Below are 13,662 nucleotides of genomic sequence, written 5' to 3'. Positions count from 1 at the left end.
CTGATATGGGAGGTGATCAGTAAAGAATGAAAAGACCAATCAGCATGGTTTTATGGACTATAGGTCTTATACTTAGTGTATCATCACTTAGCCAGGCATGAGATTCTGATAAGTTTTTTCAAAAAATATAAAATCAAGGCAGGTCTTGGGGGCACAGTAGGAAACCACCTGAACATGAGCTCCCAGCGCAGTGCTGAAGCTCCAAGGATTAACACAATCCCTGGATATATACGCATGGGAATCAGTGCGGTAGGGAGATGCTATTACATCTGCAGTTCTGATGCCCACACTTCAAAAGCATACTGAGAAATCAGAAAGGCTCAGGAAAAATATCTACAAAGGTGACTTGAAATCTGGAAAACCTGCTGTGCAGTGAGGGACTCGAGCTTGGTCTGTTTAGTTTATCCAAGGGAAGAGAAGAGGTGAGTTGATCACGGTCTGCAAGTACCTACATGGTGGAGAGATCTGATAGTAGATGGCTTTAATCTAGCAGACTAGAACACGATCCGGTGGCTGGAAGCTGAAGCTAGAAATTTCAGACTGGAAACAGGAGGCAGTGAGCAGAATTAACCATTGGGACAATTCATCAGGGATGTGGTGGATCACTTGAAATAGTCAAACCAAGACTGGATGGCTCTTTTCGAAATCTGCTCTAGCTCTTCCAGAAGTTGTGGGTACAATGCAGTCATCACTGGGGAGGGTCTCTGGCTGGGGTTCTGTAGACTGGACTAGATCAGATCATCATAATGGTCCCTTCTGGCCTTAGACTCTAAGCATCCTTGTTTTTGCCATGCCTTTTCTACTCCCTTTTAGACAGCTCAGGGGTTCCTCTGCTAGGTCTTGGCGCTGTGGTACCTCTCATAATTCCTGCTTGTGCTCGTCCTCTTCTGTATCTAGCTCATTCCTCAGGCCACATCCTTTCTGGAGGTCAACCTTGGGCACCACCACAGGTAGACGACACTCAAGGCGAGACGCACAGCACCATTTCAGCTCTCTCCACCTGCCTCAGTGACTCGAGTATCCTACCTAGACTGATACTTCCTGTTAATAAGACAAGCTGTTTACAGCCCAAGCGCCATCTCCCTTCTCAAATCTCCTAGACACCTGGAGTTTAGAGCCCATCCAAGTCCCCTGCCTCTCCACTCCCTCCCCATCTGGGGAACAACCGCTGGCTCTTATCTGGGAAAGACAACAGCATTCTCAGCACCTGCAGCTTTCTGGAGAAATACTGTGTTTGTCTGGGCCTCAAACAGCAGCCTTAGTACTGAGGGTCTGAGCCCCAAATCAAATATGGAGCATGGGGCACTGATCGGGCCCAGCCGACAGGAAGCGCTGTGGGAATAGCGAGGAGGTCATGCACACACACGACACGACACGTTCTCTCCAATGTGTTTAATTTTCACTGACAGCGTTCAGGGAGGAGTCCTGGCTCCACTGAGCCACCACAGACTTTGCTGCCCTTCACCAGGTGCGGCTCAAGCCCACAGCACCGAGACAGTTTACGGATCCAAAAGACGTGAAGGCTGGTGAATTCCCCCACGCTCCAGGCTCGTCCCCCTGCCAGAAGCTTCCCAACAGAATGAACTCGCACCTTCCATGAAGCTCCAGGCACAAGGAAACAGCAGTGCCCAGGCAGCTGCACAGCACTGGCCTGTGCAGTCTCTGCTCCCACAAACCCGCCATGGCCTGGGCTGCTCAGTTGTAGGAAAAGGGAGCAATGTCAGCTCTGCACTAGGAGTCACTGCTGCTGTCGGAGCAGAGCCAGGTCAGTAGCCTTCATCAGCCCAGGTGACCTCATAGTCTGGATACTCAGCTTTCAGTATCTTTGTGGACACGGAGTGTTTTGCTCGACCAAAGCCCTGGAATAGGAAAGAGGCAGCGTTGTGAACTGCGAAGGGCTCAGGCAGAGTCCTGGGGACAGAGCCCTGAGTCAGACGGGCATCTGAGAGGATGATCAGGGGGATGGAAGAGGCCAACAGGGCTGTTTAAAAATCCCAAATGGCCCCATCTACACCTGGCAACAATCCATGCTGAACACACTGCAGCTTGACACCAGGAGTGCAGCTTCGGGGTCAGGCAGTCCCGGCCCAACCCTACCCCTGTGACTCTGGAGACAGGCAGCATCCTTGGGCCACACAAGGTACCTCTCTTACTGGGTTTACCTGGGGATCCAGCATGGTTCTGGCACAGGAAGTGAAGGGAGAAGGTGCAGAATGAGTCACAGGAGGGAGATTCTGGGACCCATACAGCTCTCTTACTCCACGAAAGAACATTGCCATGTGGCTACTGAGGATGGCCAGGCTAAGGCTAGCCCTTTGACACCTCCTTGGCAATAGCTGCTGCTCTGTGGTAAGACCTGTGCCCAGGATGATCAGCAGCAGTCCATGAATTTATCCCAATTTGGCATCATTCTTTGGCTGCCTGGATATTGCTCTCAAAATGGGAGCAGGCAAAAGCACAAGCCTTGTGTATACACAGAAGTTGTGTTGCTTTAACTATGTGGTTACAGTTAAAGGAGCACAATGCCCAGCAGGGACACAAGCACAACTCTGTGCGTGCACCGATACAGCTACTCCCATTGAGAGAGCAAATAAGCTATACATGTACACAGGCATCTCTGCCTTCATACCAGGGGTCGGTCTTGCTTTCACTAGACCAACAGAGTTAAGGCAATCAAGGTTGTACCAGCATACCTAGATCAGCAGAAAAGTGACACCCCTAAGTGACACAGTTGTACTCGTGAAGGTTAACAGGCAGCAGGTTTAAAATGAACAAAAGGAAGTGCTTCTTCACACAACACAGTCAACCTGCGGAACTCGCTGCCATCGGCTGTGGGGAGGCCAAAACTATAACTGGGTTCCTAACGGAACTAGATAAGTTCATGGAGGATAGGTCTGTCACTGGCTATTAGCCACAATGATCAGGGGCGCAACCCCATGCTTTGGCTCTCCCTAAACCTCCAACTGCCAGTTCTGGCAGTAGCCACTGTCGGAAGACACGACATTAGGCTAGATGGACCATTGGTCTAACCCAGCATGGCCATTCTTATGGCCTTCCAGGCCCAGCCTTTCAGAAAGGGTACTGGTTACCAGCCTAACTAAAGCCTCACTACCTTATACCCGTTTGACATGGAAGCTGGCATCTTACCATTGTCTAATTGGCACAGACTCTGTGTGTGTGTGTGTGTGTGTGTGTGTGTGTGTGTGTGTGTTGGGGGGGGGCGTCTAGGCTGGTGCCGTTGCTCAGACAGCAAAGATAACAGCATAAGTGAAAAGGACTCCTCCCCACCCCAATCCCCTCAAGACTGGTCACAAATTTTTCAATCAAACCACGAGCACCCTCCCATGGCTCCTTGTTTACCACAGAGTATCCATAAACGTGGATCTTCTTCTCCTTGCTCTGGTGGGAGATCCTGCCCCCGCCCAAGCACTGGCACTCGCAGCCTTGCTTCTCGATTTCTGCTGCAGTCTTGTCATAAATATCAGCTGGGAGGGAGACATTGTACGATGAAGGTAAACCACAGTCGATTGAAGTTCCCTCCCTGGGACAGTCGTGGTCCGTGCGTAACACACCACTCGCACACGTGCTCCCCGCACACCACACACCTGCTCCATCCACTCCACTTCAGCTAAAGGGACTGAAGATAGGTAGGAACCACGCTCTGACGGCCCGGGCCGGCCCAGGGGCCCCCTGCTCACAGGTCTCCCCTCCAGCCCCCGTGGCACGGAGCCAGCTGCGAACAGCCCGGTCCTCGTGCTCCCCGGGCTGGGAAGACCCCAGCCCACCCCGCTGCCGCTGACCTGGCTGCTCAGCTCGCAGCAGCCGGGCCGCGGTCTGCATTCAGTGGCCGGGCCGGGCCCCGCCACACGCTGGCAGCCTGCTGGAGGCAGGTGCTGCACGCCGGGCCGCTCCGAGCGGGCAGGGAGGGTCCCACGGAGCCCTCGGCCATGCGGGGCACGGAGGAGAGCGCGCTGCTCACTCGACAGCCCCGGGCCGGCCACGCTCCGCTCCCCCGTGACAAACGGGGCCCGGCCCATGGGAGTTCGGGGCAGAGCCAGACACGGAACCCGGGGTCCCGGCTCCCAGGCCCAGCTGTCTGCGCTGCCGGCTCCGCCCCACCCCGCGCGGTCCCGGGCCCGGCCCGGCGCCGCCCCTCACCGTGGTACTCGGCCCAGGCGTAGCCGCGCACGATGTCCCGGGCGGGCCCCGCGCCCGCCGCCGGCCGCACGCGGATCAGCACGTACTTGAAGACGCCGTCGGGGTCGATGTCCACGGCCGGGATCTGGCGGCTCTGGCCCGAGCTCAGCTGCTCCGCCGCCATCTTGCGGCACCAGGGACTCCCAGTGACGTCACCCGCCTCCGCCCAATGGCAATAAGGGGGCGGGAACTGCGCAGCGCCACGGCCAATCACGCTGCAGAGTCGGGAAAATCTCGGCCACTTAAAGCGAAGGCTTCTTAAAGGGGATGCCAAAATTGTAACCCTTAAAGGGGAGGGCGTGAGCTCGGTGCACTAGCTCCCCCCGGCCCGGCCCGGCCCGGCCCGGCGCGGCGCGGCGCGGCGCGGACCGGCACCGCACCGCGGAGGAGGAGGCCCGTAGGAGGCTGCCCGGGAGCGCGGCCCTACAGCGCGGCCGCGGGGGCAGGAGGCAGCCCGGGCTCAGCGCTGCCCTGCGGCCGGGACTCCGCGCTGAGCTCGCTAGCGCGGTGGGGTGGCCTAGCCTAGCCTAGCCTAGCCCGCGACGCTCGGCGCTGTACAGACACGGACCCGTCCTGCGCCAGGGGACCGCCCCGGGGGAGGGCGCGAGCAGGACGAGCCCCGTGTGTCCCCGCCCTGGATTAGGCTCCGTTTCTAGGGGCGCCGCACGACTCGCTCCGACCCCTAACGCCGCAGCAGGGGCAACGCAGCCTGCGGGCCTCGGAACCCGTCGGATCCCGGCAGAGGGGCCGCTCTCTCCGTGCCGCTGCGGGCCTCGGCTGCGGCGCAGAGCGCTCTAGGGCCACTGCCGGTCCCTGCGGTCTGGCGTTGGCTGCTGGGTTCGGGTGCTAGGGCTGGGTGGGGTCGGCGGCCTGTGACCCACAGGTCAGACCGGCTGGTCGAGGGCCCCTAACGCGCTATGAAACTGTGGGGCGGGACGGGGCAAAGGGGCGGTGCCAGCCTGGCTCCCCTGGCCCCGGGAGGAGGGTCTGTCTCTGCCTCTGTCGCTCGGCCTAGCACAAACCTCGCAGAGGATGAACTGTGCCCCTCTGCACTGGCCAAGCATCACTTACGCTTTCGGCCTAGGGCTGACTGGCGCTGAGCTGCTTTCCCCGCCGGATTTTCTTGCCACGTGCATGCCCTAGTTCCTGGCATCGCCCGTCCCTGGGGAAGGCTGTGGTGCTTTCGGCGTCTGTCTGTCTGGGGGATGCTGCCCTCCAAGGGCTGCCCCACAGAGAGGTTCTGCTCTACCACTTACTCAGGTAGCAGAGGGTTGGGGGTGGAAGGATGTGGGCCCTGGTCCCAGCTCCCCAGGCTTGGCTATCTTTTGTCTGCAGCACATCACTTTGTTACACCTCCAAATGGTCACTCACCCATCCCCAGCCATCACTCTTCCAGTGTCCCAGGACTTCTAACACAGCTTCTTTTCTGTGGATCACATTCCATTTACGGCCCTTGGCCCCAGGAAGACACTGTCTTCATCTTAGCCACCAAGCTCAGCACCTCCCCACAAAACCAGCGTTGTCCAGTCGAGACAGTAAAGGCAGACAGCGGTGCTGTACATTCAAGTTATACTTTATGGATATTCAAAGGAAATAGATCTCTCATAATAAGTTTACCTCAGAAACTTTGCCATGGACACCAGCAGGAATGATACAACGAAACGTGAGAAAATACAGACCTAGTTCTGCTCTGCACAAGAGGAGAGAGGGGATCCGACTCTTTAGTATGTTGCATCATTAAAAAAGGAAATAAATAGAACATGCATTTATCAAAGAATTCTGTCCTGGTTCAGTAAAACCCTCGTGGGAGCCCAACTGAGAAGCTGCAGTTTGTCTTTTTATTTCTTGTTTTGTTAGATGAGGAAGGGGGAAGAACTGAGCAGCCAGGCTGCAGCTAGGAGGATCCACGGTTCCCTTGAAGCTGTGCAGTTGGAGGAGCTGTTCGGATCCATGGCTAACGCATGGACAGGCTCCCAGGCAGTGCAAAGAAATGCTTGGTTACAATAACAGGACAAAGATGCTCCCGGCTTCCCCTGCTGCCACGCGAGGAGGAAGTCACAGCTGTGCGGGTGAGTGGGGGAGGGCACTTGCGATGACTGGGATGGCGTGGAGGAGAAAAGCCCACCTGGTCTTATGGTGGAAGGCGGGAAGTCCCATTGAGTGCAGTGCTGCGGGGGAGAAACTCCGCCTAGCCGGCTGATAGGTAGGACTCCCTCACTTGTGCCCCAACTATTCAGCGTTCACAGCAGTGCTCACACCTACTCAGCTAATGGGCAGCTCCAGGTGGTGCCGTGGGGCGGCACCTACCCATGCCAGTGCTAGAGGATGCTGCCTCCCAGCTGGTGGCATGGATGACCCTGGCAGACCCAGCTGGCCGGGCATTGGAGCTGGGCTAGTTAGTAACGCTGGGTGTTTTTGACTTGATCCTGTGACGCTGGGCAGGCCCAGACTCGCTGCTCACGTGGCTCTGGTGCATTCACATTAGTGCATGGTCAGACAAAGAAACTCCATTCCCCTGGTCAACAGGCAAAATCCTAGACTGATGAGTTCAAAGTGGAGATGAGCCTGAACCAAAACCAGGGACCAGCCTGCACCGTGGGCTGTCTCCTTCTAACGGCCCACCCTGAGCATCCTGCCACTGGGGGTGGGTTCCTTTCGGATCTGCACCTGGACCCTCCGTCTTTGGTCAGGGTTTGGTTGCCTGGCTCTAGAGAGAGGAGGTTTGGGCCAGGGGTGCAGTTCTGGCCCATCTCTCTAGCTGGCAGCACTGCTTGGTGGCTCCATGTGGTCAAGGACAGAACAGTCCTGTTGCCCTCCATAGCAAGGTCATTTCTTCCCCCTGCTCCCCCAGTCAGTACCTGTCAGTTCTCAAACTCCCTGCCCCCTTCTGCGTGGCAAACGGTGCCTATGGCCCACCCCAACCCCCGTTCTCAAGGGAGGCTCCAGGCACAGATCCCAGGCCACCTGAGACTCCAAGATTTGGCGTCAAACCCTGACAATCAGAGTCCCGTAGGCAGGAGTCATCAGACTTGGCTGGGTCAAACTTGGCCACAAAGCAGGGCTGTTGAGAAATGAGCACTGAGCAGGTGGCAGGGGAACGGGGCCTGCCCAGGAATGCCAGTGAAAGGGACTGGTCTGCAAAGGCCCTTGCATTTCCTTGGCAACCCAAACACAACAGCCCTCAGCTACAGCATGCAAACTGACTGACCAGCCAGCTCCATTGTCTGTGCAGAAGGGAAGCAAACACTATGGAGAGTGAAAGCTTCCAATTCCCTGCAGGTAAAACTCCCGTGTCCTCTCCAACACGGAAACGGGCACATGGGGCAGCTCATCATCTGGTGTAAGTCAACGTCACTCACGTTACAGCGACCTGAACAGAGCCACACTGACGCAGAGCAGCTGAGCGGATGGGCTATGAGTTCTAACCTGAACCAACGCAGGAATTGGGCACCTTCTCCTGGTGTCCAGTGTTTGGCAGCTGATCAAATTCCCTGTGCTGCGCTCACATCTCTCCTGCGCTGTAAAGGAAGCAGAACGCATTGACCCCTTTTCTTCTTGGCTGGGGCAGCACCAAAAAGTGGGACTGCTCTCCTGCCCTCGCTCAGAAATCAAGCTCTAGAGCCCAAGAATATTGCTAATACAGAGCACAAGCAAACATGAACAGATCTGTGCAGCCTCCCCTCAGAGGTAGGTTGGTGATTTTACCCCCAACTTATGGGGGGAAACTGAGGCACCAAGCGGTTAAGTGATTTGTCCAAGGTCACGCAGTGAGTCAGTTTCAGCTCAGAACTAGAACTCCAGAGCTCCTGGCTCTGTCTCACCCGCCCTTTCCTGCTGCTCACACAGCCCCAGTTAGTAGCTTGGCTGAGGATCAGCCATGGTGCCAAAGTGCAGGCGCGCTGTCTGCAGAGAACAGCATGGGCTGGGGAGCAGAGCCGGTGACCCTGCGTCTGGCCAGCACGTTGCTCTAGAGCAGCACCTCACGGAGGCAGAAGGTGGCTCCCAGCAGCAAAGGGGCAGCAGTTCCCATTGCGCTGGAGCCCACCCAGCGCCTCACTCGTTCCATCTCACTCACGAGTCCCAGGCCAGTTCACACCAGCAGGAGCTAGCTCAATGCCACGGGAGGCAAGGGAACTGCACCTGCTTCCAGCACCTGGCACTGCTGCTGCTGCATAACAAGCCTCCTGCGCCTGGCTTTGCTCCCAGCCGCGGGTGCTCACCAGATGCCGACCCTTGTCATCTCCCAGCTGGCTCAGGCTGGGGCAGAACACTGGGTGCTCACTGATCCTGAGCTCAGGGAGTGAGTGGATCCAGCAGGAGCCCAATCAGCAGCTCCCCTTTGCTCAGCTCAGACATGCACCAGAAAGGGGAGTCACAAGAATGATCCTGCTCTAGGAAAGCTGCTGCTAGCACAGTTAGTGTGGCTTTACCCCAGGCCCGACCTGCCAGAAGAACCCAGCCGGAATGGCATGGGATCCGGGCACCTGGCGTGTGACGCAGCGTGCGCACATATTGCTCGGCGTGCTCGCTAGTGGCAGTTCTAAAAATACAGCCAGTGCCTGGTAGACTCCATCACCCACAATCCTCCTGGGGCATTCGTGCGACTGTGGAGAAAGATAAAGCCAGGTACAGAGTGGCAGCAACCACTCCGTGCTGTGTAACCACATCCCCCGCTACCAAGCTGACCGGGTCACTAGAGGATAACAGCCTCCTGCTGCTAGTGGTAATGGAGCTACTCCTCAGTTTCAGTGGGTGGGGTTTGTGGTTTGAATCTGAAGGTCCTGTTTGTCTGGCCCCTGGTCACACCCCGTAGAGGGGCAGTGGGGGGTCATTACAAAATGAAGTTTTGGAGGAAGTTTGCACAGCCAGGGCCTCGCCTGGCCCATGGAGGGAGACTGCATTCTCCAAGGCTGGCACTTTCAGCTGTGTGCAATGGCCCGGCATCTCGGCATGGCTGCGCGGGAGCTGGGAGCAGCGTGCAGCTCGCTGGGGATGGAGACTGGGACTGGTGGGGGCTGTCTAAGGCAATGTCAGCCATGCTCACTCAGTGACCGGGCCACAGGAGCCAGCCAGCCAGCCAGCCACCAGTCATGGGGGCAAAGAATGAATGGCAGGGGCTGGGCACACAGCCACTGACACCCCGGGGGGGAGAGCGGAGCACTCTAGACCAGCAACCAATAGCCCCCTCCCCCCCCGGGGAGGCAGGGCCCCAGAAGTCAGCTGATGCTGTGGGCGAAAGAATAAACAAACGGGGGAGGGGGATAGGTCACCCCAGCCTACAGAACCCCTGGGTCTGTATGGCCCTGGACCCACCCAGAACAAAAGGCCCCGCCCACTTAACTGAGGGGGTGGAGTCACAAAATGAGCCGCAGAATGAGCAAATGTGGGGGGCGGGGTTTGCAGCGCACTGAGATTGACAGCCCTGGAGGCTGCACCCCCAATCTGCACCTGGATGCTGTTCCACAGGCCCCCCCCCCTTGGGCAGGGGGGCAATCCAGCCTCTGTGAGCCAGTCAGCCCTCAGCCACGTCACTGCCAGCAGCGGGGCAGTCGGGGCAGGTGGTGGGTTGGTTTTAAGCCCGGATGATGGTGCACCGTAGCCATCGCACCCAGGTTATCGGAGTCACATTGCGTGAAAGAGCCCCCTCCCCCCCGCCACCATGGCCCCGGACACCCGGAGAAGCGGAGATCGCCTCAGGCAAGGTGCCAGGGAAAGGGAGTGCTGCTGGCATGGCCCTGTGGCTTTGCTGGGTGACTGCCCAGCTGAGAGGCTAGACTCCATGCCCCCAGCCCGCGAATGCCTCCGGACGGACTCTGCAGCAGCGGCAGTGGCTGTTGCTGATGTGCATGGTTCTGGGCAAGCGCGCTGGGCAGCTGGCACCTGCGAGCCACCGAAGCTCATAAAAGTCATTCCCCTTGTCTAATGGATTAACGGCCCCCGCATCTGTGCATGGAGCTGCACCCAGCTCGGCCTCTGGCGTGAGGACGAGCCATGAGACCCTGCAGAGACCCTGTCTGAAACGGCTAGGGGACAGCCTGGGGCAGGATCCAGCCACAAGCAGGGGCAGGGAAGGCTCTCAGCTGCTTCCAGCTGGGGCATGGGGGGGCTTGGAGACCACCAACCCGCCATTGCACTTGGCACTGGTGGCCCCCAGCCCCTAGGCTCAGGAGCCAGTGGCCGTAGCCCCACAGGACAGGGTGGGCCCTCTGCTGGAGGTGGAGCATGGGGAGGGGCACCTGCTGTGGACTAGGAAACCCAGGCAGTCTGCTGCCGCTGCCAGCCCACACGGTGCAGCCATGGGCCGAAGGCGGGCCGGAGAGGCAGGGCCTCTGCTGATCCTTTGGGACTGGATGAGGAGCTCCACTGCCCCATCCTGGGCCTCCCTGGCTGCATAGCCGGGGGCACCTGCACCCCTTCAAGAAGCCCCCGCAAATTCTTCTCCCCAGCCATGCTCAGGTAGCTCTGGGCAGCTTCCACCTCCCTCTCCCCCTCTCCAATACAGCATTCAGCCAGCGGGTAGTTTGCCGGCCCCTGGCTCTGGAGCTGGGGGCAGGGCAACACCCTGGGGCACCCCAGCCACAGAGCGGGCTGGCAGCGTTGGGGCAGCGCTGGATTCTGGCGGGAAGCAGCTGGGCTGAGCAGAAGCTCCCTGGACTCGAGACTGTCTCACGGGCCTCTCCCTGGCTCCGAGCCAAGGGCACTGCCACAGCCTGGGTGCTTCCCTGGGACAGCGAGGCTGGTGTCACAGACATGCTCACACCTTGGGGGCCCCGGTGGGACACCCCCCTTCCCAGGCAGCCGGCCAGGCCTTGGGAAGCCAGTGAGCAGCTGCCTTTGCTGCAGGGGAGAAGCGGCCAAGGGAGCTACCAGAGTCCTGGGCTCTGAACGAACGTGTCAGCCGGGGGGGCAGTCCTGGGGCAGTGGGTCGGCTGGACAGTGCCGTGCCGCAGTGGGGCAGGGCCTGAGGGTTAGAGCGGCTGGGCCTCAAGGAATTCATCAGTCCTAAGGGACCCATCCAGAGACACCTGCCCTGGCTGCAGGGAGGGGCCCCCCAAGACCTCCATGCCCTCAGCCTTCCCTCTCCTGATACCTGGAGTGACAGCAGGGAGCCGGGCGCTCTGCGGCCGCGTGAGGGAAAGGAAAGCCTCTGGCCTGGGCCAGCTGCCAGCAGGAGCGGACGCGATGGGCAGAGATCTGACGCTGGCAGGTGGCCAAGCTCCTTTGCACGGACAGAGGAGACACAAAGCTGGCAGCAGATGCGAGCACCCTGGTGGGCGTCACCCGCTGCCCAGACTGGCAGGGACCCAGCACAGCCAAGGCCGCGCAGCCAGACGGGGGTGCTCAGCCCGCACCCTGCTCCTGCTCCTGCCCCCTCGGGGAGAGGCTGCTCTGCACCAGCTCGCTGCTGCTCCTGCACTGAGCTTTGGCCTCCCACCCCCGCCAGCAGGAAGCTCTGGGGATGCCCCCCATGGGGGGCAGGGGGCAGGGGGCTCCCACAGGGGTTTGGCCCAGCTGATTTCCACTAGGCCCAGCTGATTTCCAGCCCCCCCACAAGCACAGAACCTGCCAGGGAACCTGCCGGCTGAGCCCACCACTGCGCTGCATACGGGCAGGAAACACCCATCAGCCTGTCCCTGCTTCCTGCAAAACACAGAGCCAGGTGCCCCCCGTGTGCAGGCCCAAACCTCTCCCACAAACACACGTAGGCCACGCCCAGCCCCTGCCTGCACCCAGGGCCCCCACATGGGGGGAAGGGTATACTTCACTGGGGCCCAGAGGCCCAGCCCAACCTCCATTACCAGGACGAAAAAATGTGTCCTGGCTCCTGAGATTGTCTGTCTGGGACGAGGGATGGTGGGCGGGGCCCATGTTACAAGTGTGCACTGGGCCTGCCTGCCCCTCGCACACCACGCAGGCACTTGCACACGCACACCATGCTCCCTGCCCGCCCCTCCCCCACCCACAGCTCTGCTGAACTTCCGCTGTGTAAACAGAAAGCATTTGGCTTTCTCCAGAAAACACCTGCCCCAGGCGTGTGCACCCCCGAAACAGGACCCCCCCCCCAACACAGCATTAGCCCCTTTGATACCAGGGCAGCTGTAGCAAAGCACCACCCGAGGGGGTGTCCCGCTGGCACAGGTCCTTGGCACACTCAGAAAAACAGCCCCCAGCTGGCGCTGTGGCCATCTGACACCAGGGCATCAGGGTGGCCCAACTGACCCATGGAGAGATGCACAGGCGCATGGTGGGGTTAACTGAACCCCGAACTTTCTGGACTGTTTGCAGCAGCCTGCCCCAGGGCTCTGATCTGCCCCCTGGGATTGCACTTTGCTGGGCTCCTTTGTTTGGGGGCTGGGGCCCTGCAGTGAGCAGCTGCCGTCACTCAGGAGCGGGGCCCTGGCAAAGCTCGCAGACTCCCCTTCACTGGGCAGAGAGATACCTGGGCCCGCCCCCCATGCAAGCCAGGGTGAGCGGAGCTGTCCCTGCAGCAGGCTGGTGCATAAGGTGCAGGCTGGGCCAGAGGGGCCCAGGGACGGGGAGCGCCTGCTCACTCTCTGCATGGCCCCCCAAAAACCCCAGGGCAGCCGGGCAGCGCCGGGAAGAAGAGGCTGTTCCAGGAAGGCCTGGCCCCCCGGAGAGCTGCTGAGCCAGGGGCTGGCGAGCAGCAGGGATAAAGCCTTGGGCCCGGCGAGCAGACGCTGGCTTCTTTACCAGGGAAGCGAGCGGAGGACGGCAATGTCTGGGCAGGGCGGGAAGAGGCAAAGGCCTGGCTCCCTGCATGTTGCAGAGAGGAGAGCGGCTGCCTGGTGCTGGCTGGCAGAGCCCCCCGGTGTGGCACAGCCTGCGCTCCCCACTCCCCATGAGCCGTGCCCCTCTTCTGCTGCTGGAGCTGCCTCTGCACGGGGCACTGCTGGGGGCAGGCCATAGCCACCGGGCTCAGGTCTGAACGCAGACCTGGCTCCCCATGGCGGGTGCTGGGCTGGCATCTCCCAGCCCCATAGTGCAAGGGAGGGGGGCTGAGGAACCAGGTCCGAGACGGACAGACCCCAGGGCCAGTGGGGAGAGGCCAATGCGCTAGGTCAGCCTGATTGACAGGGCGGACAGGCCAATGAGGCGGGGCTCTGTGTGAGCGCGCAGAGCAGGGCGGAGCGAAGGAGAAGCTGGAGCCGGGCAGGACCGGAGCCAGTCCGCAGAGCAGGGGAGCTGTTCAGGGAGCTGCAGAGCAGCCGTGGGGCCGGGCTGGGGACCGGCTGGGAGAGCGGGGGAGGCCTGGGCAGGGGCCTGCAAGGGGTGAGACGCAGCCTGTGCGCGTCCCCCACGCCCCAGCGATGCGGCCGGGAGCCCCGGGCTGGCATCAGGTGTTTTCCTTTCCCATGTTTCCCTTGTTTTCTTACTTGGCGGCTGTTCAATCAGTGGGGTTTGCTTTGCACTGTCTGCAAGGATCCGGGGGGCAGGGCAGCGCCC

At 59.9% G+C, this 13,662-nt stretch overlaps 1 protein-coding gene across 1 annotated transcript; it reads right to left on the bottom strand.

Moving 5' to 3' along the window:
* Positions 1–1,377: 1,377 nt before the first annotated feature.
* PHPT1 (phosphohistidine phosphatase 1) lies at positions 1,378–5,597 on the bottom strand. Its single transcript, XM_067561584.1, has 4 exons — positions 5,569–5,597; positions 4,159–4,412; positions 3,361–3,485; positions 1,378–1,859 (listed from the first exon to the last, which is right to left on the bottom strand). Exons 1-4 carry the CDS (start codon positions 5,580–5,582, stop codon positions 1,767–1,769), a joined length of 486 nt encoding a protein of 161 aa, XP_067417685.1. The 5' UTR covers positions 5,583–5,597; the 3' UTR covers positions 1,378–1,766.
* Positions 5,598–13,662: the final 8,065 nt, after the last annotated feature.

This window comes from Emydura macquarii, unplaced genomic scaffold (genome assembly GCF_026122565.2).
Source record: "Emydura macquarii macquarii isolate MOO-44397 ecotype Brisbane River unplaced genomic scaffold, CSIRO-AGI_Emac_v2 contig_2417, whole genome shotgun sequence".
Classification (NCBI taxonomy): Eukaryota; Metazoa; Chordata; order Testudines; family Chelidae; genus Emydura; species Emydura macquarii.
The sequence above is the reverse complement of the archived record's forward strand: the minus strand, read 5'-3'. Positions and strand labels throughout refer to the sequence as shown.